The sequence below is a fragment of the Telopea speciosissima genome, chromosome 2, assembly GCF_018873765.1.
Source record: "Telopea speciosissima isolate NSW1024214 ecotype Mountain lineage chromosome 2, Tspe_v1, whole genome shotgun sequence".
Taxonomy (NCBI): Eukaryota; Viridiplantae; Streptophyta; class Magnoliopsida; order Proteales; family Proteaceae; genus Telopea; species Telopea speciosissima.
In genome coordinates this window covers 74,683,346-74,698,300 of record NC_057917.1, presented here as the reverse complement: position 1 = coordinate 74,698,300, position 14,955 = coordinate 74,683,346, and the positions used below count along the sequence as shown (strand labels likewise).

At 37.2% G+C, this 14,955-nt stretch overlaps 1 protein-coding gene across 1 annotated transcript; it reads left to right on the top strand.

Moving 5' to 3' along the window:
* The first annotated feature begins 6,804 nt into the window (after positions 1-6,804).
* On the top strand, positions 6,805-14,823 carry LOC122651404 (ABC transporter B family member 9-like). The gene is made up of 12 exons (XM_043844788.1): positions 6,805-7,098; positions 7,327-7,381; positions 7,889-8,064; positions 8,186-8,407; positions 8,513-8,751; positions 8,923-9,448; positions 9,561-9,834; positions 9,919-10,585; positions 10,732-10,960; positions 12,350-12,616; positions 12,699-12,962; positions 14,093-14,823. Exons 1-12 carry the CDS (start codon positions 6,826-6,828, stop codon positions 14,735-14,737), a joined length of 3,837 nt encoding a protein of 1,278 aa, XP_043700723.1. The 5' UTR covers positions 6,805-6,825; the 3' UTR covers positions 14,738-14,823.
* Positions 14,824-14,955: the final 132 nt, after the last annotated feature.

Below are 14,955 nucleotides of genomic sequence, written 5' to 3'. Positions count from 1 at the left end.
GAAAGTGTATGTAACCTACACACTCATGCTTGATGCTTCCTTTTCTAGTGGAGAAAAAGTCTTATTAATTGATAATCTTCTCTCCTAATAATAAACCCATTTTGTGCAGGAATTAAAATTGTGTAGAAATGCAGTTGAAGAGGCTGAAGTGTTAAGCATCTTGGAGGGAGATTAGAAAGCTATCAAAACCCATGGAATCAATTAATTAGATTCAAATTAAACTTGAGGAATGTAGATAATGACAATGAGATGCTTATAGTTTATCTCCTTAATCTTGAAGATTAATGGGTTCTCCTTATCCCTTCTGTGTAGATTTTTGGGTTTTGTTTTGTGAATAAATATGCAATGTGGGAAAATGCAGCCCAAAATTTTAAGGGTAACTTTTGAAATTAATTTGGGGAAAAAACGCTGCTTGGTCGCGTGTCCCTACCCCAGACATTGGGGGTGGTGAAACGACCACCCCGCCCCCTTGTTGCATACCTAGCACGGGCTCCCATTGGCCCACGCTGATGCATGGGCCATCCGACCAAGCAGCATTCTCTCACCCATTTAATTTTTTAATAAAATGCAACCAATAAGAACTACGATCGTGATCGTCTACGGCCTGCTGCCCGTAGCAGTCATAGCAGCGCACTAATGAGGTGAGGCGTAATGACCCCCTTACCCCTATTCGGGCAAGGCACTCAGGCAGGGGTAAGGCGATCATTGTGCTTCGCCTCATTAGGTGCTGCTATGGCCGCTACGGCAGGTAGGCCATAGACGATCTGGATACTAAGAACTATCCCTGCTAAACGGTTTCCTTAACCATATTTTTTTTTAGCTTTGCAGCTCTGCTATCTCCAATGTACATAAAATGAAAAGGAAGCGTTGGATCCATAACTCTTTGTTTTGATTTAATAAAATTTTTATCACATTTTTTTTAAGATTTGCAGCTCTGCTATCTCCAATGTACATAAAATGAAAAGGAAGCGTTAGATCCATAACTCTTTGTTTTGATTTAATAAAATTTTTATTTCTACTTTTACCAAAAGAAAAAATTTCTATTTCTACCAAAAATGAGAAGTGCTAGATCTTACCAGGCCAATAGGACCCACATCCATGCATGCGTAGGTCTCACTGGAACAGTGAATCCCAGCTGTTCCCAAAGACTCTCCAAGATCTCCCTAATCAATCCTAATATTTGCCACATGGCAGATTGAATGGGTCACAGATGTTATGGACCAAGGCCTCATACCGTGTGTTAGTTAAACGGAATGGGGTATGTGGTAAAATAATGCTTTGAAAATTCACAAAGAAAATGAAACTATTGAGGAACAAAGAAAAGAAAAAATCCATCGAATAAGGAAATCCGTGGTCTAGAGCATCAGACGATGAAAATGGAATATTTTTCCATTTAATGAAGGTCGATAATACCCCTTGCTTTTTGTTTTCTCCCCGTATTTGTATTTGCTCCTAAAAGCACATTGTCTTTCGACCAGTGAAACCCTTAAATAAAAAAAAATGAAGATGTCAACAAATAATTGGGTGGACCATGTTCTAAACTCGACACATATTCAATTCAAACCAAACTCAATGTATCCAATGGTTCAAATTGCCATATCACCCTTCCATGTGGCATAATTGAGTGGACCATGAATGCCTTTCTGACGGTTTAAATTTTTTTCAATCACGATATGCATGTGGAAAATATATTATTTATAACTAGGGAAAATTGCCCTCAAAAGATAGGACAGTATGTGGATCAACCTATGATGCTTTGACTGCTACTTTGCACCATTCCATTGTTTTGGATTTTAAAGCTCTACATTCCACTTGACATATTCTGATCAAACTGAAACTTTATAAGTGAATTTATAGATCTATCTATTCATATAATTTAGTATATAAATTTTATTTTATTTTTTGATAAAAATTTAGTATATAAATTTGTTTTGGCCTAAAATATGTAGAAGTAAAAAAAAAAAAAAAAAAAATTATTAGAAAAACTGTTCCATTGGAAGTAGATATAATGATTCAGGTAGTCTTTTTGCACGGTTTATGAAGAAATTTATTATCTGAATACTTCTTTTCTATTGGTCAAATCAGGACACCAACCAAATTGGGGTTGGAGAAGCATTCTAGAGGGCAAGAATGTCATCCAATCTGGTCTATGTTGACGTATTGGTGGAGGTACAAATGTTGATATATGGTGTGATCAATGAGCTCCTAGTATTAGGATCCAGATCATCTACGGCCCAGCTGCCCGTAGCAGCTTGTGCAGCGTAGACTGGGTCGTGCGCAATGATCGCCTTACTCCCTACCCAGCGCCTTGACCGAGCGGGGGTAAGACAGTCATTGCGTGCGTGGCCCTGTCACATCGCACAGGCTACTACGGACAGCTGGGGCTTAGGAGATCTGGATCCATAGTATTAATAGGGATTTAAAGTTACAACCTCACAGTCAAAAGTCTAAGATTATGGAGGAACTCTTTAACCCCTATGATGTAGGGGAAATTATGAAGATATAAAGATAATCTTATCTCTTTTTTCCTAAGAAGACTTGAGTGGAACATTAGTAAAAATGGTGTCTATTCGGTCAAAAGTGCTTCTCATCTCTGATTTAACCAACTGTCGGAAAAGGAATCCGCTACAACCTGTAGATCTAGAATGCAATCATGGAGCAGTATACTTGATTTTATTTGGAAGCAGATAATTGTGATGCAAGTTTGCAGCCAAGTACAACCAATGGTGGACTAGATTTTATCTGTAGAGATTCACATGGTGATCCCCTAGTTGCTATATCAAGTTCAACCACATTTACTCAACTTACTGAAGGTGAAGCTTTGGTAATTCAGTTGGTTTGAGATGATCTTTGAAGATTATGAAAGAGTTTAGATAAAATCAGATAATCAAAGCATAATCTCTTATTTACAATGGAGAATTCATTCTTCACCTTTGAATGTTAGGTCAATCTTGGAGGATATCCCATTCTTATATCTTCCAAGATAATAATGGCCGGGATATCCATTGAATCGAATAATCAAAGCATAATCTCTTTTTTACTGTGGGGAATTCATTCTTCACCTTACTCTTATTCCAAGAGAGATTAATAGCTTGGTCGACCCTTGAAAAGAGGGAAAAAAAAAAAAAAAAAACTTCCTAATTTCTTTATGTCTTCCATATTCCTTAAAATCTCTCTAATCCCCCCCCCCCCCCCACTCTCATAAAATATCTCCCCTCCACCCTCCTCAGTCCTTTTTTTTTTCTGGTCAACAACTCTCCTCAGTCCTCACTCCCAATCATTGTAGACTCTAAATCAAACCCCAAGTATTCCTATTTTATCCCTTCTTTATTTCTTTTCTATTTTCTTTTCCTATCTTATCACATCTTCTTTTGAACACGCAACAGTAGATCTGTTCTTTGTATTCTTAAAGCTCAAAAACTATGTTCATTGCACCTTCCTTAATGCCAAGTTTTGGAGCAATATAATTTATTTATCTCTCTCATCTCCCTTCAACCCAAATAATCTCTCCACTCCCACTTGCTCAAAAAAATAGATTCTTCCCCGAAGGATTAGTTTCTAAAACTAGAAACTAATCCTTAGGTCAAGATTCTATTTTTTCCAGAGCAAAGTGTATCTTGTTTCATTTTTTTAAAAAGATGTCTGTATCATTTATTCCAAAAACAGATTTTATTTTTAAGAATTGTAGAACCATTTAATTTCAGAACTATCATTTATTTCAACAGATTTGATTGGCTATATTTAGAGTAGACATTTAATTGTGTACCTCATAAAATCTTTCCATTCCTACTCCCCATATTTTTCTCCACTCCTCATATTGTCTCAAAACCAGCATTATCTTATTTTCTTCCAACTCTTGAGAGCTCAAAAGATATGATTTAGATATGATCAATGAAATCTCTCCTCTTTGTATTCCTATATCTCTAATCACTAAAGATCCAATTTTGTTCTTTAAAGCCTAAACAATGTAACAATCTTTGCATCTTTATTTTCTGCTAAATATAACAGATTTTGTTGGTGATTATTTAATTTCTTTATCTTGTCCCCCTTCATCCCCCTTAATCGATTCCCAACTCACCTATGAACTACTCCTTAGAGGGCCATGCTACCCCACAAGAAAGACTGACCCTTTTTTTTTCCCCAAGCTAAGTACATCTCTTCTTTGTGTTATCCATGGGGTGTGGGGAGTGGGGACCACCTCTGGGGTGTGGTCCATCAGTCCATGGATGGTGTGAGATCGACTCAGGTGGTTAAACGTCATTGGAGATGATCTGGACTTGGCATTGGAATCGACACCTATTCCGATTATGCCTAATTTTTAAATCTCTTTTATCAATCGATCATGAATGTGCTTAAAGTTTTATTTTTTTTAAGAAGTCAATAAAATAGAAAAAAATAATTATCTCTTGTAGCATTATCTACAAGATTTTTGAATTAAAAAATCATTAAAAAAAAAAAGATTTGTGAAAATCTTTGCTTCTTCTCGATTCTGTTTTCTAAAATTTTTTTTTATGGATTTTAATTAGATTCGAATCAAATTAGATAGAGGCTAATCCTGTGTCCCCTTTTGGGTTTATAATTTTTTGTTTTATTTTATGCTATGTGCGAATGATTGATGGAGCTATTTAATTTATTTATGTCCCTCCTGCATTTTTTTCACTAACAATCACAATGGAGATTCTGAACCATCCTCACCCCTCTAAAATCTTTCAGTTCCCCCCAATTTTGTTGAAATTTCTCCACTTCATGTTTCCTTAAAGTCTCTTCTTTCCCTTTTATTGCACCACCACCCCCAACTGTTGTGATTCTGAGCCATCCTCACCCCTCTAAAATCTTTCAATTCCCCCATTTTGTTGAAATTTCTCCACTTCAAGTTTCCTTGAGTCTCTTCTTTCCCTTTTACTGCACCACCACCCCCAACTGGTACTCTCTCTCTCTCTCTCTCTCTCTCTCTCTCATAAGAAGAATAAATAATCATTCTTTTGTCAAATAAAAAAACCTCTCATAGCATTGCAAATACTCTATAGGTTTTGTCATTCATTACTCTATTTTCTTTTCTTTTTTTTTTTTCTTAATTAATTATTTAAATTGTTGTCCTTTCGTGAGGTTTTCATCTTGGGGGGTTTCATTGTTCACACTTTGGATTAGTTTAATCTATGGATTACATTCTATTTAAATTAATATTTAGGTTATGAATTTTTAAGTCCTTATAAAAATAATCTATTTTTTAAAAATGTTATACAATTTTATCTTTTATTTTAGAAATATGATTTTTATTTATATTAATACTTACTTTTATTTTCGTTTAAGAACTGACATATGAATTGCCATCCTATAAAAGAAAATTATTTTAATCTGTCTATTTTCTTTTCCACTTTCCCGGGTTATTTCTAGAACGTTTGGGATGGTAATCAAGGGTGGCCCCGAGGAAGAGGACCAAGTTTTTGACAATTGTCTTTGTAGGTACATAAATTAAACAACTTCCAATATTGATCTCTTTCATGTAATATTGTTAATGTTGATTTTTCTGTATTTTTTGGATTAGGTTTCAATTGAGGTTGCTTTTTTATATAAACTTAGGTGTTTTTTGTTTTTTTTTTTTTTTTAAATTTATGCTCTAAGTTCTATATAATATACAATAACTTCTAGTATTATATTTAATTCTCTCTCTATATATATATATGACTTACATATTTCTATATAATAATTCTGTTGGCAATTAGATTTCTAATCTATTTTTCACTTAGATTTTTATATAATTCTAATTTTGGATACCTATTTCGTCTATTTTTTTGGTATAAGATATTTCATTTAACTGATATTATATTCTGATCAATCTACTTCAATTTCAATTTAACTAACCCAATATATAAGTTTTCTAAATATTTTCTATGTACATTCTATTGAGTGTTTTTTGTATTATAAATATTTTAATTGTAATTTTTAACAAGCATAGATAATGAAGGAGGGTTGATGTGTCAGGTCGGCAGCGGACGCTAGAAAAAACCCTAACCAAACCCTTTTAACATTGTTGTTATTGTAGTTGATGAGGACCCAAGTCACTTCATAAAACTTTTTTGAAAATTTTTCATATTACAGGCCATTCATGCACATGCATCGCTGACAAGCATCAAAGTACAATTCCTACAAATCATAATCTGTTATATTCTCATGCATGTAGATGTGGTTGTTGGTTAAAAAGCAAAAAAAAAAAAAAAAAAATTTGGTGTTGTCAACAATGAATATGCTCCACCACTTTTGAAGCTTTCTGGGTGTGCTTGAAAGTAACTTGTTAACAAATGGAAGTCCACATATAGAGGATCTTCATGAACTCGATCTACTACCTTGAAACCCCATACTTATGTAGATTAGAGAAGGATTCGTAGGATATCATGAAGAACCATCTTTTAATACTATGTAATCTTTTACACCAAATGGCTTTAAACAGTAACTGAGAAGCATCCATTCCATACTGATGATCTCACTCCATAAAAATCTATAGTAGAAAATGAATTTGTTCAGTCAATGAAAGAGAATAATCTCATGTGATTATCTATCCTTTACTATCCATTACAGTCCCCACCAGCCTTTTTAAAGGACTCTTGTTTCTGTTATTATTCTTCAGCTTAGGTTCGCGTTTCTGTGTTCTGATCAGAATCCCTGATAAGGTTCTTCCATCTTTTGAGAATTATATTTGCTTTTATGAAGAAATCAGTATTTGATTTTCTGTATAAATGCTAATGGTATTGATATATATATATATATATATTGTCAGGTTATTGTGATCTTGAGAAGCAAAAGAGAGCAAGAGATCGCGATAGATAGATGAGGGATATGAAGGAAACTTCAGAGCAAACAAATCCACCACATCATGAGAATGGAGCAAAACAATCAAAAAAAGGAGTTGAGCAACAGAAGGTTTCATTCTACAAGCTCTTCTCCTTTGCTGATAGGTTTGACATGGCACTGATGAGCGTCGGCACGATTGCTGCAATCGGAAGTGGGCTGGCAACACCGTTCATGACTCTAATCTTTGGTCAGCTCATTGATGCTTACGGTTCATCTGATAGTTCACACATTATGAAAGCTGTTTCAAAGGTATGCATGCACCTTTACCATGTACTTGTTACTGAACTGTTATATATCATAGATGCAATCAAGTTGTTTAGATGTGCATTCTTCCATGTATAAGCTTCACAGTTGAATCAAATGGAATTCATGATTTGAAGGACTAATGCTGATTTAATCCTGCCAAAGACTGATTAAGTTTGAGCTCGAGTTCCCTACTTATTTCATGTAATTTTGTATTAACTGTGATTTTTGAAGGTGGTCGTCAAGTTCGTGTACTTGGCTGTCGGAATAGGAGTCGCCGGATATCTTCGTAAGTTTCACCTACTTTCTAAAAGCCATCTGGGTTGCTCAAACCTGGTCAATTGCTTGCTTAACTCTCATGTTATCAGAATCTGTTAAAGCTTTACTTGTTTATTTCTAGGTAAAATCCATGTAAAAGGAAAATTTGCAGGTAAAACCAGTTCAAAAAAGTTTGGACTGCACTTGAAAATTTTCACTTTCATTGGTTTTTACTTGGATATTATGGAACCTAAATGATGAGGAGCTTTTTCTTTGCAATAACTCAGATTGAAATTTATGGGGGTATCACAATTCATAGCTTTAATAATTGGCCCACTTTATTTACTTAAAAGACTAATGAAGATTATGTCACTAAGTTGTGTCACATGATAATGCGGTTGGTTCTGTTCAAAATTAGTACTGATAAATTGGACATGACCAGTCATTTCTATATAAAAGCAAACTGATATAGCAATCAGATTGTGAATACTTTGCTTTTAGCTGTAAATAGTGAATCAGATTCCACTTGTGATACTAGAGGTGTCATGCTGGATGGTGACTGGAGAGAGACAGGCCAACCGAATTCGATCTTTGTATCTGAAAACTATTCTTCGACAAGACATCACATTCTTTGATACCGAAACAACCACCGGAGAAGTCATTGGGAGAATGTCCGGTGACACTATTCGCATTCAAGAGGCCATGGGAGAAAAGGTAGCTATGAACTTTCTCTTTTCAAACAAACTCATGGCAAAAAAATCAATCAGTAAATGAGATATTGCTGGCTAAAGTTCATGACTTCATTCAATTTTTTTCTTTCTAAATGCTCTTCCAGGTTGGAAAGTCCATACAACTGGTGTCCACTTTTTTTGGTGCATTCGCAATAGCATTTGCAAGAGGTTGGCATCTTGCAGTGGTAATGCTAGCTTTTATTCCTCTGTTTGTGATCATTGGCGGTATCATGGCAATGCTCATTTCAAAAATGTCAAGCCGTGTACAAACTGCATATGCCGAGGCTGGAATGGTTGTAGATCAAACAATTGGAGCCATTAGAATGGTCAGGATTGCCAAGAAACCTTCACTAAAAATCTTTTATTTGTAGCTCAACTAACTATATTTCTGAATTCTGTTGAGAGTAACCCACGCTTGTGGATTTTGCAAGGTCGCATCCTTCACTGGGGAGAGTCAAGCCATTAACAAATATAATGAAGCACTACAAAGTGCATATGCATCTGTTGTTCAACAGGGATTCATCTCTGGCCTGGGAATCGGTTCAGTGCATGGATTAAACTTCAGCTGTTATGGACTGGCCATATGGTATGGTTCCAAAATGATCATCGAGAAAGGATATAATGGCGGACAAGTAATGAACGTCATAATTGCACTAATGAATGCAGGAATGTAAGTACCAAATCTGTTGGCAAGCAGATTCTATTAAAAAAAATATGTTGGTAAGCAGAAAATACAATCTATATGTATACCAATAGCTTACTAAGTTTGTTTACCAACATTTAGTAATGTTGTATATGTATAAATCCCCATGTCTCTTAAATTCCTCATCTTTTCTGTTAGGTCCTTGAGTCAGGCATCTCCGTGCTTGGATGCCTTTGCTGCAGGGCAGGCTGCAGCATATAAGATGTTTCAGGCAATCAATCGGCAACCACTGATTGATATATACGACACTAGTGGGGTCACATTGGATGACTTCAAGGGAGAAGTGGAACTAAAAGATGTATACTTCAAATACCCATCAAGACCCGACGTTCAAATACTTTCCGACTTCTCATTGCATGTTCCAAGTGGATCTACTGCAGCTCTAGTTGGAAAAAGTGGAAGCGGGAAGTCAACAGTAATCAGCCTGGTCGAGAGATTTTATGATCCTGAAGCTGGTGATGTTCTCATAGATGGTGTCAACCTAAAGAAGTTGCAGCTCAAATGGATAAGGGAGAAGATAGGACTCGTTGGCCAAGAACCCATCTTGTTCACAACAACTATAAAAGAGAATATAGCATATGGGAAGGAAAATCCAACCGAAGAAGAGATCAGGACGGCAATTGAGCTTGCTAATGCTGCAAAGTTCATTGATAGGCTACCCCAGGTACACCGCCTTCCTTTCAATCAGTTTACCTTTCTACTTTGAATTGAAGGTTTCAATGTTTCCAGAATGGAAGCAGAAGAACATGACAGAGTTGAACCTGGTGTGATAACAGGGGCTTGACACAATGGTAGGTGAGCGAGGAACACAACTGTCTGGTGGACAGAAGCAGAGGATAGCAATTGCAAGAGCCATCTTAAAGAACCCAAAGATCCTTCTTCTGGATGAAGCAACAAGTGCATTGGATGCTAAATCCGAACTGGTGGTTCAAGAGGCATTAGTAAGAATCATGTCAAACAGAACGACCATTGCTGTCGCCCATCGGTTGACAACTGTTAGAAATGCAGATATCATAGCTGTGGTTCATAAGGGAAAAGTTGTGGAGCAAGGTAATAACAGAACTTCCATTTTAAATGTTCAATCTACTCAACATGTTTGTCCTGTCTTGAAAATTTTCCGACTCTTATCATTAGGTACTCACAGTGAGTTGATTACGGATTCAAATGGCGCATACTCTCAGCTTGTCCATATGCAAGAGGGTACCCATCAAGCTGAAGAAGGGTCATCTTTAGACCCATGTAATGTAGACCAGAACTCTATTGTTGAGGGGACCCTGAACAAATCTGGTAGCCACAGGTCACCTGCAAGATCCACAAGCAGAGATTCTTCAAATGGCAGCAGCAGGCACACCACCTCACCTTCATTTAGTGTCCCCCATTCTGTGACCTTGGCTGATACTGAAATAGAAAGGGATGATCACAGTAAACTAGGTGAGGATGAGAGGATACATGAAAAGGTCTCTATCAAACGACTAGCTTATATGAACAAGCCAGAGGTGCCAGTTATGCTGCTAGCATCCATTGCTGCAGCTATACATGGTTTGGCCTTCCCTATCTTTGGACTCCTGATGTCAACTGCCATTAAAATCTTTTACGAGCCCCCGAACGAACTTCGAAAAGATTCAAGGTTTTGGGCCCTAATGTTTGTGAGTCTGGGTTGCATTACCATGGTTGCAATACCAGCACAACACTACCTATTTGGAGTTGTAGGCGGTAAACTGATCCTACGCATCCGATCCATGTCATTTGAGAGGGTGGCTCACCAGGAAATCAGTTGGTTCGATATTCCTGCACATTCAAGGTTAGTTTTGTTCATGGCACTCAAAACACCAGGCATGGAATTGCCATTGTGACTAGTTACAATTCAAAACCCCTAGATCCTTCTTCTTCACCTCCCCCATGCTACAATATCTACTTTCTAATGGCAACATTTTTGGTCTATTTCAGTGGCGCAATTGGGGCAAGATTATCAGTAGATGCTTCAAATGTGCGGGGTCTTGTAGGTGACACATTAGCTTTAATAGTTCAGAATATAGCATCACTGGTGGCAGGGCTTGGGATAGCACTTTCAGCTAATTGGCTACTTGCAACCATTATTCTAGTTTTGTTTCCTATGTTGGGTTTGCAAGGGTATGCTCAGACAAAGGTTCTACGGGGTTTCAGTGGAGATGCCAAGGTTTGTTCCTCCATGCACCCTAACTTGCAATTTCATCAATTTGAAGAACTGGGCTAGCCCAACACAATAAACATATAACAGTCTATGGCTCTAATGGATTGAAATGTAGATTGATTTTACCATTATAATAGTTTTACTAGCTGTTATAGCAATTAGCAAGGTGTATTTCTTTGTCGTGGCATCTCCTTTCATAGAGAATAAATGTTCTGAGTGTTATGACTTTAAAAGCAAATAGTCGGACAAGCATTTAGAAATTTACTATTTGAGAGCTTACATCTAGAGACTGTCAATGGCCTACTGCATTGTTATCTAGGTCAGGTTAGATCTGAAAGCAATCACACCCCACAACCAGAAAAGAGTGAGAGAGGGTGGGTGTGTGTGTGTGTGTATCTCAATAAGCATCTTTATCTTTACATATTAGAAATTTTAGTTTAAGACTGATGAGAGCGATAATAGACTATTAGCGAATGCCTGTATGAAAAGGACAAACTTTAACAATGGCCATACCAAGGAACATAGAACTGGTATTATACATACTCGATTGAGTCACTTTTCCTCACTCTCAAGGTTCCCACAGTGGTATCAGGGAAAGGGGGAAAAAAGGTTCGCACTGCAAACTGCTTTTGGATAACCCTAATGGACCAGAACTACACAACCAATAATTCCCTCATTTAGTGGACCTTCTATTATCATGTAAAGGAAACTTATGAGACAATTTCTCTCCTACCTCTAAGAATAATTTTATTGATAAAGATCATCTAGATGCTTTCCATAGCGTGTGCGCGTGTGTGTGTCTGTATAGATCATTTAGATTGTATTACATAAAAACACACACACACACAAACAAAACTTTTTGCTTTTCTTTTTTGATAGGTAACAGCAAATTTTGTTTATTAAAAAAATTATCAAACTTACAAGGCTAGAAGTACAACAATAACAAGAAGACAGGGCCAAAGTTAAATGATTTATAGTGTCTATATAAATCATTTAGATCATAATACATAAAAGAACCTTCTTTTTTCTTTTCTTTTTTTTTTGGGGGGGGGATTAGTAATGGTTAATTTTGTTGACAAAAAAAATCTAACATACAAGGCTAGAAATACAACAAAAACGCTGGCCAAAGCCCAAAAAAAATAAGTACAAAAGAAAGCAAAGGTACAGATTGAAATATCTGATATTGATTTTTACCTTTAAATTGATACAACATAAAAAATTGAAGGTGTTGAATGTCAACGTAAACTTCCTCCCAACCACATCCATTTATTATATTCGACTTCAAAACTCTGGTGTTTCTCTCCTTTCGCCCAGTCTAACATGTGTCAAGCGTAGAAAGCCCCAATAGTGTATGGACCTCTAATTTCATTAAGAAAAAAGTGACATTTGTTGCAGGTCATGTATGAAGAAGCAAGTCAAGTTGCAAATGATGCTGTAGGTGGCATCCGAACTGTTGCATCCTTCTGTGCAGAAGAGAAGGTCATTGATCTCTATAGGAAGAAGTGTGAGGCCCCAATGAAGCAAGGAGTCCGGATAGGAATTGTAAGTGGTGCAGGATTTGGCTTCTCTTTCTTTGCTCTCTACTGCACAAATGCCCTCTGTTTCTACGTCGGAGCTCTTCTCATAGAACATGGGAAAGCAACATTTCAAGAAGTTTTCAAGGTAGAGAAGAAATTGGTTATTTCTTCTATCATCATCCTAAGATGTATTTTATTTTGGACTCTAAACAACTATTTGTCCACAGGTTTTCTTTGCTTTCACCGTTGCAGCATATGGAATTTCACAGACTAGTGCAATGGCCCCAGATACTAACAAAGCTAAGGATTCAGCTGCATCTATTTTTGATATTCTTGACAGAAAACCCAAGATTGATTCAAGTACTGATGAAGGTAGAACTCTACCTAGCATCAGAGGTGACATTGAATTCAAACATGTCAGCTTCAAATACCCCACTCGTCCAGATGTGCAGATCTTCAGAGACTTCTGTTTAAGCATCCCATCTGGAAAGGTATCCAGCATCTGACTAGCTACTTTTAAATATTCCTACTACAACTCTTGCAAACCTAGAATATGCAATATTGTTACCTTCCTCTCCCACCCCCCACCCCCCACCCCCACCCCACTGGGAACAGATAATGCAATGCTAATTCCAAACCAGTGAGATCCAATGAGAGATCAACTTGCAACAAGATTGTAGTTAAACGGAATAAGAACCAGATTAGGAGAAAAGGTAACACAACTTAATCAAACCAATTCTAATCAGCTTAATAACTCAATCAAATCAATTCTGATCGACCTGAAATTTAGGTCAAATGCTCTAATTAATAGGTAGAACAAGACTGTCAAGAAGATGCTGATCTGATGGTAAGATTTGAAGTAACTGAAGAATCCAACTTGAAGTAGGAAACTGAAAATTCAGTCAGAGAAAAAGCAGGTGAGAAGTTTAGAAGAATCTGATTAGATTTCAATTGAGAAAGAAATGAAACAAAAGAAAGATATGATCAAGAATCCACCTAATCTGTAGGGCTAGAATCCCACCAGGGTTCACTACTGAACCTCACAGCAGTTAAACACTCTTGAATCCACAAGAGTCAACACACCTGAATCCCACTGATGCAAAAACACTCTGAAATTCACAGATCTAGCCTGAAATCCACAAACCAATTGAGCTGAAGCCTGAAAGCTTCTTCGTTACTAAACTCATTTTTGAGGCTGTAGTCCCTTCCATATTCTTACAAGTTTCATTAAGACGGACTCTGACTCAGAAAAGGAAAGGCTAAAGTCAAACCTGACCCAAAAAGGGAATAAATAAAACATAGACGGACTAGGAACTTGACAAATAATAGAAAACAAAAACAAATACAGACTGGATATATAGTAGCCTAATCCAGCCTCATTATTAACAGGAAATAACAACTAAAATAGAAATATAAGAAATGGACATGAATAGTAAATGTGAACAGTAACCCAGGCTGTCTTGACAGCCTATAAGCTGTCATGGCGGCTGTTACACTGTCAAAGTGGCTGCCACACTGGCTGTGACAGCTGTGTTGTTGTAAAAACAGTTTTCTTCTTTTTTTGTGCTGGCATGGCTTAAATTCTGCATCAACTGATAACATCATTCTTTATCATCTACAGACTGTTGCTCTTGTGGGAGAGAGTGGTAGCGGAAAATCAACAGTAATTTCATTACTGGAGAGGTTTTATGATCCTGATGCTGGCCAACTGTTGCTGGATGGGGTGGAAATTCAGAGGTTCAGGCTAAGCTGGCTGAGGCAACAAATGGGGTTGGTAAGCCAAGAACCTATATTATTCAATGAGACAATCCGAGACAACATTGCTTACGGAAAACATGGAGGTGCATCTGAAGATGAGATCATTGCTGCTGCAAAAGTGGCCAATGCACACAACTTCATATCAGGCTTGTCGCAAGGTTATGATACCTCCACTGGGGAGAGGGGAGTGCAGTTGTCTGGAGGGCAAAAACAACGGATAGCCATTGCAAGGGCGATATTGAAGGACCCAAGGATCCTTCTACTTGATGAGGCAACAAGCGCTCTGGATACAGAATCAGAGCGTATAGTTCAAGAGGCATTAGACAAGGTTACAGTGAACAGGACAACGGTGGTTGTTGCTCATCGCCTCTCGACAATCAAAGGCGCTGATATCATTGCAGTGGTAAAGAATGGTGTGATTGCTGAGAAGGGAACACATGAGACACTAATGAAGATAACTGATGGAGCCTATGCATCTCTTATAGCACTCCACATGAGATCTAAATGAGGAAAATATAAATACCGAAGCAAAGTTTACAGCCAGTGTATTGCATACTTACAAAACTATAAATTGGCCAGTTTGGACTTGATGAGAAGGCATGTATGATGTTTTGTAAAAGAGGGGGGTGGGGAAGAATAGAATAAGAAGAGAGACTAGACATAGGCTTTGTTTTCTTCTTGAAGTAGCCCTTTTGACCTAGGTCCAATAAATACAATCTTCCAATT

Bases quoted from the DNA above. Each gene is read 5' to 3' on its own strand.
- LOC122651404 (XM_043844788.1), top strand. From the start codon at position 6,826: ATGAGGGATATGAAGGAAACTTCAGAGCAAACAAATCCACCACATCAT. The intron at 9,835-9,918 runs GTAATAACAGAA...TCTTATCATTAG, and splicing joins GGGAAAAGTTGTGGAGCAAG to GTACTCACAGTGAGTTGATT. The intron at 10,586-10,731 runs GTTAGTTTTGTT...GGTCTATTTCAG, and splicing joins GATATTCCTGCACATTCAAG to TGGCGCAATTGGGGCAAGAT.